This window comes from Amyelois transitella, chromosome 8 (genome assembly GCF_032362555.1).
Source record: "Amyelois transitella isolate CPQ chromosome 8, ilAmyTran1.1, whole genome shotgun sequence".
Taxonomy (NCBI): domain Eukaryota; kingdom Metazoa; phylum Arthropoda; class Insecta; order Lepidoptera; family Pyralidae; genus Amyelois; species Amyelois transitella.
The window spans coordinates 378906-391453 of record NC_083511.1 but is presented as its reverse complement, the minus strand read 5'-3'; the positions used below and the strand labels follow the sequence as shown (position 1 = coordinate 391453).

General features: G+C 36.4%; 2 protein-coding genes across 2 annotated transcripts in view; one reads left to right on the top strand and one right to left on the bottom strand.

Annotated features, from left to right (window-relative positions):
- The window catches only part of LOC106140826 (uncharacterized), a 346955-nt gene that overhangs the window by 151073 nt on the left and 183334 nt on the right, over positions 1-12548 (bottom strand). The window lies entirely within an intron of this gene.
- On the top strand, positions 1877-11914 carry LOC132902019 (uncharacterized). The gene is made up of 2 exons (XM_060945589.1): positions 1877-2480; positions 9741-11914. The coding sequence occupies exons 1-2, from the start codon at positions 2372-2374 to the stop codon at positions 11912-11914; spliced, it is 2283 nt and encodes a 760-aa protein (XP_060801572.1). The 5' UTR covers positions 1877-2371.

Below are 12548 nucleotides of genomic sequence, written 5' to 3'. Positions count from 1 at the left end.
ATAGCTTAGAAATAATTTATATCGCCTAAACATCTCAACAATATTATAAACCTGTTTTTCAACTGTGCGTTAACACTAATTTTAGTACAAACTAAATACGTATTACTTATTTTTCGTAGACACACTTTTCCGCTCAATTTCACATTTACAGGGTTTTATTACATCGAGAATTTTACATCTTCCTACGGTCAGGTTTCCAGTGAAAAAAAAAATTAAAAAATTGTTAAAATTAACACTGTTTAACCCTTTGAATATCTCATACATAGACCAATAAATTCGACAGAGGCGGCGTTAGATTTTTAACTGTCAATTTAAAACTAAGCGGAATAATCTAGCTTCGAAAACAACGTATAGAAATATTGCACACGTGTGCAACCCGAGGTACTGATCTTCACAGACAACAGTAGCCCGAAACCAGCTGACGTCAGCGAAACAAACCACTGTTATTCAATAATTAAAGGGATATTATTTGACATAGAAGAACAATAAACAACTTAATTTATACTGAAGTATACGAAATTGGTATGTTTTTGACCGTAAATTTTCTATACATTGGTGAAAAGTAAAAAAAATTACCCATAAAAAGAAAATTTACGATTAAAATGTAGTTAGATTCGCTGAAGCGAGCTCGCCCGTCCAACATACATTATGTTACAGCATGCGAAATTAACATCTAGCGATCATTAAAATATTAAAATAAACAATATGTTATACATTAGTAAGTGTAAAGAAACTCTCATCACAATACATGGCAGTCGCTTTATGTACGCAGGTCGCGGCGCGCCACACATATTTTTATTCAATTCTGTGTTCTAAAAATGTATTGTCATCAAGGTATATTTTTAAGTCTATGGTAATATTGTTCCTGGGATTTAAGCTTTCAACTCGTATTCATATCTAAACAGTGCTACTAAAATCGAGGTTCCGGTAAGTTTAAGACATATGTAAATGTTAAGTAATGGCTAACTGATTACATCAAATGAAATTAATCAGGAAATACCACCTCCACCTTATTTTCTGTAATGTGTACACAGAGTCTCCAAGCTGTATACCCAAAATTGTATTGAGTGCATGTATTAACAAAAAACATGGATATAGTAGCGCGCCGCTAATAAATAAATTGAGTAATAGATTACAACTAACTAAAACAAGTTTAGTGCTCGCGCACTGAATAGGCGAAGGACTATAAATGACGCCATACTTCAATTTTTGACCGAAGTCTCATTGCGTCTGTTATCGCCTTCAGAAAATCTCAATCTCACATCTCACCCCGCAGTTCCTAATACTCATTATACTACATTGGGGCTTCTTCGATAAATACAGTGTTATACAAAAATTTGCAAATTCCTTACTCTTTGCGCTATATAAACATTTGTGACGAACTCAAACGACTAACAAATCAGAAATCACAAATATGAAACAAAAATTAATTAACATAGTGAGTGTTTATTGGATATCGTTAAAACAGTTAAAGATCATTAGGCCAGCTAGTCAACAAATGAGTTAAGTTATATTTAATCTTTTCGGTTTCTATAAACTTCTGATAAAGAGCCATAGTGATACTTATGCCTTATTGAAGTTCTACAGAACAGACTGAAAATGTTGACAGCTGTCAAAACGGGACTGTTCTGTTTAAACTTTTCTTTAACTCTCGCCAGTTTGAAATGCAAACAGGTTTACTTCAATATAAAACTTCTTCTTTTGAGTTATAAAATGTGCTACTAATATTCTAAACTGTTTTAGCGTTACCAATATTAATTTACTAAAACTTTATTTACACAAAACAATTTAAATCCAAAGCAAGAAAATGAAAGTGTGTGCGAAATATCAACAAACTGTTAATAATATTAAAACTTTATTACATTCACATATGTGACTGTGTCTAGTAAAAGGGACCACTTTGACGATTCTAGTTTCCGAGTTATATGCATTTTTACAAAATTTGCCGAAAATATGTAAAATGGATTTTTGTTACTAATCGGTTATTAATACCTTAAATATCATTTTGTGTAAAATAATACCTGTATAATTACAATATTTCAATATCCTAATAGGTCACGAAGTTTAGTACCAAGGGTACCACTTTAAGGTAATATTTTACAGGCGAAATATTTTGATTTATTTCGATCGCTGTTATGCAGGGAAGTGAAATAATAAGTTGAGGGTAGGATAAGGGGGGCGGGGGGCGAAGATTGGGCGGTAAGCGTGGCGCGGCGCGCGCGTCGCTCACTCAGTTAGCTGGCCGGCGCGTACTCGTACGCACATGTTAGTTGAGCATTGCCACGCGCCGTAAAACATCGTGATTTTTATCTATGCGAGCTGCGAATATACATTGTGTTTAAGTACCAAGTTTATAACGTCACATTTCATCATGGAAGACGATACTCAAATTTTGTTTACTGAATATGATGGCGATCAGCAGCAAACACTACAAACAACAGCTTCACATTCAGCACAGACATCGACGACGAAACCAAAAGGTAAGTTAAATCATTTCATTTCATAAAAATAGGTGATTATACCAAGGCAGGTATACCAAGAGACAGTAATAATAATACTCCATCTGTTTAGGTAGGTATTTAACATACTTTAAACAAAAAATTATCACAATCAATACATAGTAGGTATAAATTGGAGTCGCCCTCCACGTCTGTCTGTCTCTCTGTGTCATTATAGTAAAATATTAGCGTCGCAATGGTTTATGCGCGGTGAACTTAAATGCGCAGAGTAAAATACTTATTAGTTTTTTACGTTGCTGACAAACTGAACGGTAATAAGTTTATCTATTTATTATTTAATAGCCCGATATTTCGATGATATAATCGTTTATAGGTACTGTTTTAGGCATATTAAACACGTTGTTAAGTAGGTAGGGTATATAGATTTATTTTTGGTGCGCCTATTCAAAACCTACTCGAGCGGCTCGCGCGCTTTGAAGGTCACGTGGTGGCACTAGCGGCGTCGTTGTCAAAGCTTTTATGATTTGGCGCGGGAGTGCCAGTGTAGGAAAACTCCTTCCAGCGTGCTTAGCAATCCTATTTTAAGTAAAAAATAGTTTTTTTTTTGTTACAGCACAACATAAAGGCACTCAAACACGGGAAACTGAAATAAGGTTTTCCAGTACGTGCTCAAAAAATGAGATTGTTTATTCCACTCGGGACTTACCCCAAATAAATAACTATCCCGGTCAGTGCATTTCAGATCCTCGAAACGAAGATGTAGCCAGAATAATTTTATATGAGTTGGAGCGTTTGCCTGAAATGTATGGATGTACGCGGCGAAGCGATTCGAGGTGACGCGTTTGTACTACGCTGTGTAAATAAATTAAGATAATCATTATAAACTTAAAAGTATTCGGTGCAAAGTGTATACGAAATAGAGCTTATTAAAAGACCTGTTTACTGGTGCAAGTAGTTACTGTGTATATACTAATATTCGTGTTCAGTGACGAAAACAGTTTAAAGCGAAGGATTGATTTCTACTAACCCACCATCATTACATTATATCGACCACTGTACTTAGATCCATTGCGCCGGCACATTGCGCATTCGCTGGAGCGATTAAAGCCGCAACTTTATGAGTGTGAGCGAGACGCAACAAAGCATACGTTCACATATAAATTGGTTAACTGCATATTGTCGGTGGTAAACAAAATTAACTTTGGATTGGATATAGGTGTTTTTTTGGATATAAACAATATCAATTTGTTATTATGGATTGCACAGCATGTCTACAACCTGTAGCAAAAGACAGGCAACTTATATGTACAATATGCAAGCGGTTCTATCATTATGCTTGTTTAAATATGAGTAGCAACTTTTATCGTCTAAACAAAGAAGAGTTTTCCGTCTCATGGCAGTGCCCGTCCTGTAATAATGTTACTTCACGGCGATACAAAGGAGACGAAACACCTGTACGATTACTCCACGAGACTAACATGTCATGTGATGGGTCTGCCCTGGATGAGAGCATAACCTCGCTGAGCACATCTATGTTACAATCTGATCCTATAATGAACAAATTGCCATCATCATCAACGTCTTTCTCTCTGGACCAACTGGCGGCACTGCTGGACAGCAAACTTAACGGCTATAACACTCAGATATTGGAAAAGTTAGAACAAAACAAAGCTGAGATTTTGAGTCTTGTCAAAATGGAACTTCACAAATCAATCGAGATGGTGAAATCTGAATTCACTGCAACTACTGATTTTTTGTCTGACCAAATTAATCACTTGAATGGTAGCATCGATGAGATCGCCAAGAAGGTAAAAAATCTTGAACAGGAGAATGTAAGCCTAGTTTCTCAACTAGGCAAAATTGGGAATAAGTTGGGAACCATACCCGAAGTAAATGATACTATTACAAAATTGCGGAACGAGTTAAATGAACGTGAGCGTGAATTTTTATTGAACGACGTCGAGTTAACATGCATACCCGAGTTTCAGGGAGAATCTTGTGTGCATATTGTAGTAACTGTTGCCTCTAAATTGGGAATTGATATCACTGAAAAGGATATCGTAGTAGCAGCAAGAGTGGGGTCGCGCGGACAGCCTCAGGATAAGAAGCAGTCGTATGCGGGAGATGGCGTGGGGGGTGACGTGCGGCCGCGGCCCGTGGTGGTGCGATTTACCCGTCGCGCTATCCGTGATGAACTGCTGCGGCAGTCTCGCGTGCGTAGAAATGCAAGTACGAGTGATCTCGGCCTTCCTCATCATACACCAAGAAGGTTCTATATTAATGAGAGACTGACCAAACTCAACAGAATCATATTTGCCAAAACACTTCAGGCATCCCGTGGTGCTAAGCCCGATAGTTGGAAATTTGTTTGGACAAAGGGAGGAAAGGTGTTTGCTAGGCGCACGGCTTCTTCATCTGTATATAAAATAATCAGCCTCAGTGATATAGAAAGAGTTTTCGGCCTTGCCTCAGCTGTCTCTGATGCCAACGATAATTCAAGCCAGCGATTGTTATGAATTTACCGGTTTATATTGCAAGGGATAGATCTGGTTTTCCCTGTTATAGTTATTATGCTATTTAGTATTGTGTCAAGTGCTTGCTCACATATACATGTACTGTGGGGATGTAGATATAATCACCGGTACTTTTTTTATCTGTTTTTTTATCTGTTTCTCGCTTTTAAGGTGCTATTATGCAACTATACATCTATACTATATTTTTCTTTCGTGTATTTCTCATATACTTTAATTAGTGCTTTGTTTACATTAAATGTACGGCGGATGTATAAAATTAACAATTTGTATTTTTCAAATGTATTTTTCACGAGAATGATGGTGACTACTTGTAAACATTTATACGCCTTGTTGAAACATAGAAACATATATTTTATTGCTTTTGGTATATTTATTATATATAAGGTTTGTATAACTTGGCTATCCTTACATACACTGTTTAAACTATGCGAAGGTTATTTTTATATTTCCTACTCAGTTTCTTCATATGGGAAGCCTAGTGCTCGGTCCTTTTTTACTCGTATATTATATACTATAAGTGCTTGCGATTTTTATATGTACGATGGACTTGGTATTTGGTTGACCAGGTGGCTACTGTTTAAACGTAAAATTAAACTCTTTTGCATTCCCCATTTAGTAGTTATTGCACAAAAGATTGTATACAGTGCTCAGTTATTTGAATTAGAAATGTGTATGTGTAAAGCTAATAGCTTCTATATTGTTTATGTTAAGATGAGAAGGAATTGCTTTAGACTCAAAAGTACATTGGTTTTGAATGTGCAATGTGTATGTGTTTTGCGGCGCACTGAAGGGGCACTGATGGGGCACGTTTTTCGGTTTATTTATACAAAAAATGCTTTACCTCAAAGTGGCTTTTATATACATATATATTTCATTGAGTTACATCTCTTACACACATTATATTTTTTTGTAAATAACTTTGACAATCAACTGTTTTGTTTTGAAACTGAGATTCATATTTATAGAACCCCACACACATATGAGAAAATGTTTGTCTCTTTTAAGATATTGACTTTTAAAAGTGATATCACTTATACGTTATTTTTAATTATCTCACTCATAATTCACGCGTCTTATACTAAATAAATATGCAAACAAAAATGATTAAATCAAAAAACATGAAAATTAGTCTCTTTAACAAAGGGTCGCTAGGGTCGAGACATGATGAGTTTTTAATGGCAGTGGCTCGCGTTTCTCCAGATATTCTGGCAATAAATGAAACCTGGCTTTCTGATGAGGGGGATAGGCGTGCCCCAACGGTTCCAGGTTACAGACTCCGACATATACCTAGGCCGCCAAATCACCAACGTAGTCGTGGTGGAGGAGTAGGATTTTACATAAGGAAGGGGCTAGAGGCACGCACCCGTCCACACCCCACATCGGCCTCACATATTGATCAGATGTGGATATCTCTTAAGGTAAATTCCGTTCGTTTGCTCATTGGCACTGCGTATCGGCCTCCATGGCTTAACCCGGGAACCTTTTTTGATGCTATAACCGAATCGCTTGCGTCATTTTATGACTATGATAAGGTTTACCTTGTAGGTGACTTTAATGTTGACTTAATTGAAAAAGACCCATACAAGTACCCACAGCTTGAACAGTTTTTGAAATGTTTTAATCTCACGAACTTCGTTAACCAACCCACCCATTTTACTTCCCATAGTGAGACAATTATTGATCTGATCTGTTCGAATAGTGTAGTTTGCGACTTAAATGTTGATCATATACCCCAGCTTGGAGCTCATGCTTTTATTACAGCTCATTTAAACATAAGAAGACCTAGATTGCCTCTGAAGAAAGTCAGTAGCAGGAAATTAAAAAAAATATGTTTGAGTGGTTTTGACAGTGATATTTTAGATTTGAACCTATATGAAATAAATGATTTGGATGACGTTAATGACTTAATCTCTGTTTTCACCAATCGAGTAATGGCATTGTTTGATCGTCATGCGCCGATCACCTCATCTGTTGTACGACCTAAAAACACTCCGTGGATTACAAGTAATATTCGTTACCAAATGAAACTGCGCGATGAGGCTCACAGGAGATACAAAATTTCAGGACTGGAGGAGGATCATAGGCATTATAAAGATTTAAAGAAAATGGTACACGTGTGTCTTTTCACTGAGCGTAAAGCTTATTTTGATCAATATATTAATAATAATATTAAGAATCCCAAATTGCTTTGGAAAAATATTAAAAATTCAGTTCTGCCTGATTCAAATAGTGCTTGCGATCTTCCTCAACATCTTTTGGAACCCGAAAAAATCAATGCTCACTTTTTGAATGTCCCTGGGCTAAATTCTATTTCTATATCAGATTTGTCATACTTTGAATGTCATCGTAAGTTTTCCTGTGAGTTTCGCCTAGAGCCGGTGACTGAGGAAGTTGTTGCCAATATCATATTAAGTATTAAGTCGAACGCGCAGGGTAGTGATGGTCTCAGTAGGGACATGATACTTTTAACAATGCCGTATACATTGTCAATAATCACTCAAATTATTAATAAGTCTATCACATCCTGTACATTTCCTGATAAATGGAAAATAGCCATTGTGTGTCCAATACCAAAAGTAGACAGTCCCCAGGACTTTAAGGACTTACGTCCTGTCAGCCTCCTTCCATATGTATCTAAGATAATGGAAAAAATAGTATACCTACAGTTATACAAATATTGTGAGGCTTGTGGCCTTCTTCCAGACAAACAATCGGGTTTCAGAAAGGGTCGCAGCACAGCGACAGCATTGATCGATGTTGTTGATAATATTCTTTACAGTCAGGATAGGGGCGAGGCCTCTCTTCTCGTTCTGTTGGACTACTCGCGTGCCTTTGATTGCATAAATATTCCCCTTCTTCTTTCGAAGATGTCTTACTATGGGTTCCATCCATCAACAATAAAATGGTTCAACTCTTACCTCAGTGGCCGGTCGCAGCGGATCCAAATACGAGCCTCCAATGGTGAGGTACTTAAATCGAAGAATAGTCCTGTTAGCAGAGGTGTACCACAGGGCTCTATTTTGGGGCCGCTGTTGTTTATTATATATACTGCGGATATAATTGACGTTATTAAAATTTGCAAATACCAATTGTATGCTGACGATTTGCAGATTTACGTATCTTTTGGAGACAAAGACTTTGATAGTGCCATTGCCGATCTTAATGCGGATCTTGACAGAATCGCTGCTTGGTCTGAAAGGAATTGCTTAGTTCTAAATCCAACCAAAACAAAATTTATGATTTTTGGATCTAAAAGTCAAATAGCTAAAACTAAATCGAGAAGATTATGCGTTAAAATCAGGGACACCAGTGTTGATATGGTAGAAGAGGCTAGAAATTTGGGAGTACTGATGGACGGCAGACTTAGGTTTGAGGATTATGTGGCGGGGGTGGTGAAGAGTTGTTTTTATAGACTGAAAGTCTTATACCGTATTAGAGATTACATATGCGTAGATTTACGTATCTCTCTGTGTGAGGCACTGGTTTTATCTAAGCTTAATTATTGCATTACTGTATACGGACCTTGTCTCTTAGCTAAATCGCAGAAACTTATACAGCGGGTACAAAATGCCTGTGCACGATATTGCTTTAAAATTCCACCTCGCACAAGTGTTAGTCCGTTCATTTACTCCTCAAATCTCTTAAAAATGCGAGATCGACAGAAACTGTACATGGCAACCCTTATGTTTGGTGTGATCAACAAGAAGTCGCCTATGTATTTGTATGACAAAATAAAATTGAGATATCCGAGAGGATCGGAGGGGTTGAGAACATGTGTCCCTCCTCTCGTCGTGCCTCGACACAGAACAGCTGCGTTCTGTTGTAGTTTTAGGTATAATGCCACTAAAATATGGAATAATATCCCCCCTCCTATTCGAAATTTAAAATCACTCTTTTCATTTAAACTTAAATTTAAGGAATTTATTCTGTCAAATGCAATTGGAATGGCAAACGTTTGACCCAATCACAAAGTTAAATATACAAATATATACACAAACATTACTCGCATGTTTTCCTAGTGTGGCTACAGTCATTAATTATTGAACCATTTGATTGTTAAAGTGACGTGCGTGCGCTTTTTTAACACTTAAGTAATAAGCAACAGTAAATGAAAATATTTATTACATTCGCACTTATTTATTTCTTTCTTTTTTGCTGAGCCATTAACAAACTTTACTGGACACTCGCCCTATAACTAGTAGGTACATTTATCTCCTCTTCGTGTGGCTTCGCTGAGCTCATCTAAGGTTCTGGCAGAATCATCAGCGTCGCGGTGCCTACACCTGCGACATTATGCTGAGTCAGGACCTTTTCACTGTCCATCATTGTTTGTGGTACATTCATGCACATTGCACATTCACATTGTTTATTACTGTTAATTATGTATGTGTCCAACTAATGTATTGTGATGGTGAATAAAGCTTTTATCTATCTATCTATCTATCTATCTATCTAAAAACACCGCATTAGTGCTTTTGCCATAATTTTCAATGATATAAAAAAAATTCACGATGAAGTGTCTTCTCAGCCTGTTGTTACTGATAGCAATACTCGTGTAAACGCTGAAGAGGCAAGGAAACGTGACTTACAACAAAGAGTTTTAAGAAACATGGCGAGAGTGTTTGGCGATGAGGAGTTAAAGTAACTTTTGTGTAGGTATGTCACGTCTCACGCTCAAGTAATAGTTACTTAATAAATTTTGTAGTCTCATATCAATAGTGTTTCACCAATTTTTTTTTTGTTATAGATGGAGCTTCTCATGGAAAATTGGAGTGTGATTACGGTCAATGCACAGACATAGATTTAAGAAATTTTGAACAGGAGTATTTAAAATTCATAAAAAAAAATTCTGATGAAGAAAATCATGAGCCTCCTATCGATGATAGATGCGAAATAACTGGCGTTGAATTAGTTGTACCAGAAGACCCATCTCGTAATTTTTTTTCTGATACTGACGATTTTCTCAACCAATTGGAAAACCATGAAGAACAACGGATATTTATCGACGGTTGCGGCTGTGCTATGTCATGCCAAGAAAAATTTCCCCGTGAAGCTGTGCTACAGTCCAGATTAGAATCACAGGAAATGAATACCAAATGCGACCTAGGCCATAATCATTTAAATTTGTTTACTATGGGTGCTCTTAATGCTCTAACTCGTCAAGGGTCCAATACTCTTAAAACAAACAAAAACAAAACAAAGGTAAGGAAAGCAGCTCATACAACTTTTTTTTTTCAAGGCATAGCTGTTTGTAAGAACTTTTTTCAGTTTGTTTATGCATTAGGGGAAAAAAGATACAAAAATATTAAGAGCAAAGTACTTAAAGGAAATTTAGCAACAGTGTCCTCTCCTCATAATTTCACGTTGATAAGAACCAATAATGCCCAGCAAACAATTGATGCTGTATTATTCAAAAAATCTTTCTCAGAACAAAATTCATTAGTCTTGCCAGGCCGCGTTCCAAGTTTTCATAATCCTGACTTACATATTTTACCCAGTTCAATGAATAAACGATACGTGTATGATAAGTACCAAGAAGCGAGCAAATTGTCCGAAAGAGATGCTGTGAGTTTAAGAACTTGGTACAGATTATGGCAAACCTATGCTCCAAATATTGTCATTCAAAAGCCTCGAACGGACCTGTGTACAAAATGCCAAGAAAATATTACAGCTTTAGGTAAAATGCAAGGCTTAGATGAAAATGAAAAGCGCGGATTGATTGAAAAATCGTCCCAACATTTAGATTTAGTTCAAACTGAACGTGCCTATTACAAACAATTGATTGACACGTCAGCAGATGTATTCGGAAACCGGAAACTAGGGCAAAACCAGCCATGCTCATCGCCAGGAAAAATGCATTACTCGTTTGATTTTGCGCAACAGGTACATTTGCCTCATAGCTCACAGCAAGTTGGACCTCTTTACTTTTTGGCGGGATATAAAATCGGTTTGTTTGGCATAGCCGCGGAGCCACTAAAACAATTTGTGTTATATATGATCCCAGAAGCTTGCAATACTGGAAAAGGTTCGAATACCGTAATCTCACTCCTAGACCACTTTTTCAATAATTTTGGGCTGGGTGAAACAGACGTCATTTGTCATGCTGATAATTGTAGCGGTCAAAATAAAAATAACTTCATGATGCAGTACGCATTATGGCGTACACTAACGGGGAAACATAAATCATTTCAACTTTCTTTTTTGCCCGTTGGACATACCAAATTCGCGCCGGATTTATACTTCGGACTATTTAAAAAAAAGTTCCGTCTTTCCAATTCAAACACAGCCAGAGATGTGTTGGAGTGCGCCGTTTCAGCTTGCCATAATTCAGACACAGTTACGGCAGTTCTTGTCGGTAATGAAACTGGTGATATAATGAATCTGCATTCATACAATTGGGCCGATTTCTTTAAAAAGAAATCTCCGCAAAGCGTGACACAGCTGCTCTCTTACAACCATTTCAAAGCGTCTATTGATGATCCTGGAGTCCTGCATTGCACCAAAAAGTTTGATGATCAAGATGTTAAAAACGTCGCAGTTTTTAATTCCACTTGTGATTTCACACAAAATGCTAGTCCGACTGTAATACCTCCTACAAGGCTATCGTTTGAGCGACAACAGTATTTGTTCCAAAAAATTCGTGTCTATGTTTCCCCTGAGGCTCAAAATGTCTTGTGTCCAGAACCTATAAAAATCGTTGCAATAAGTGCTATAGAAGATCCGTTACTTGACGTCGAAATGCCGCTCATAGATACTGAATCAGCCACCCCGTCGACGTCGGCGCTCACAGTAGTGGAAAGCCAAAAACGAAAAACACCCAAATGCGGCTACTGTGGTGAAATGGGCCACAGAAATCAAAAAAGGAGTAATGTATATTTCTGTAAAAAAAGAGAACTTGATGAGCGCCTTGAATCCAGTTAACTGTATTTACCAAGTAAAAAAATGTGATTTATTTTGATTATAGTAAGTACTTTAATTTGACAAGTTGTTGTGTGTGATTTTTTTATTTTTGTAAACAAGTAAAGTTTAGTGACAAAGTGGTACCTGACTTAGTATATTAATTATTTTTTCCTTAGAAATGTATAAAATGTAGAAGAAACTTACTTTAATGTTGAAAAATATTTACTTTACTATTTAACATAGTGACAACACGTTATATTTTATTATAAAAACATGTTAAATAGTAGTTATTTTACTTGTGACACTAAACTTTACTAAGCCCCCCAAGTGGTACCCTAATTATTCTTCCATAGTAAAATGATCGTCAAACCACTAAACTTAAAACACGATAATTTCTCTAAATATTGCATTAAGTATCGTTAATTATGTTTGGATCTCTGTGCTAAAGTATATTTTGGCTAATTTTGTGATATAACTTAAAAAATATATATTATTTAGTTGATTTTTGTTTATGAGACTGATTAGAACTGATTTATAGAAATGTTAGTATTTTCGATTAAAAACATAGAAAATACTGGTCTTTTTTTATTTTTTCCCTTCTATTATTGCCTAAAATATATTACCATAATTAATAATTCATTGTTTAAAAGGTATT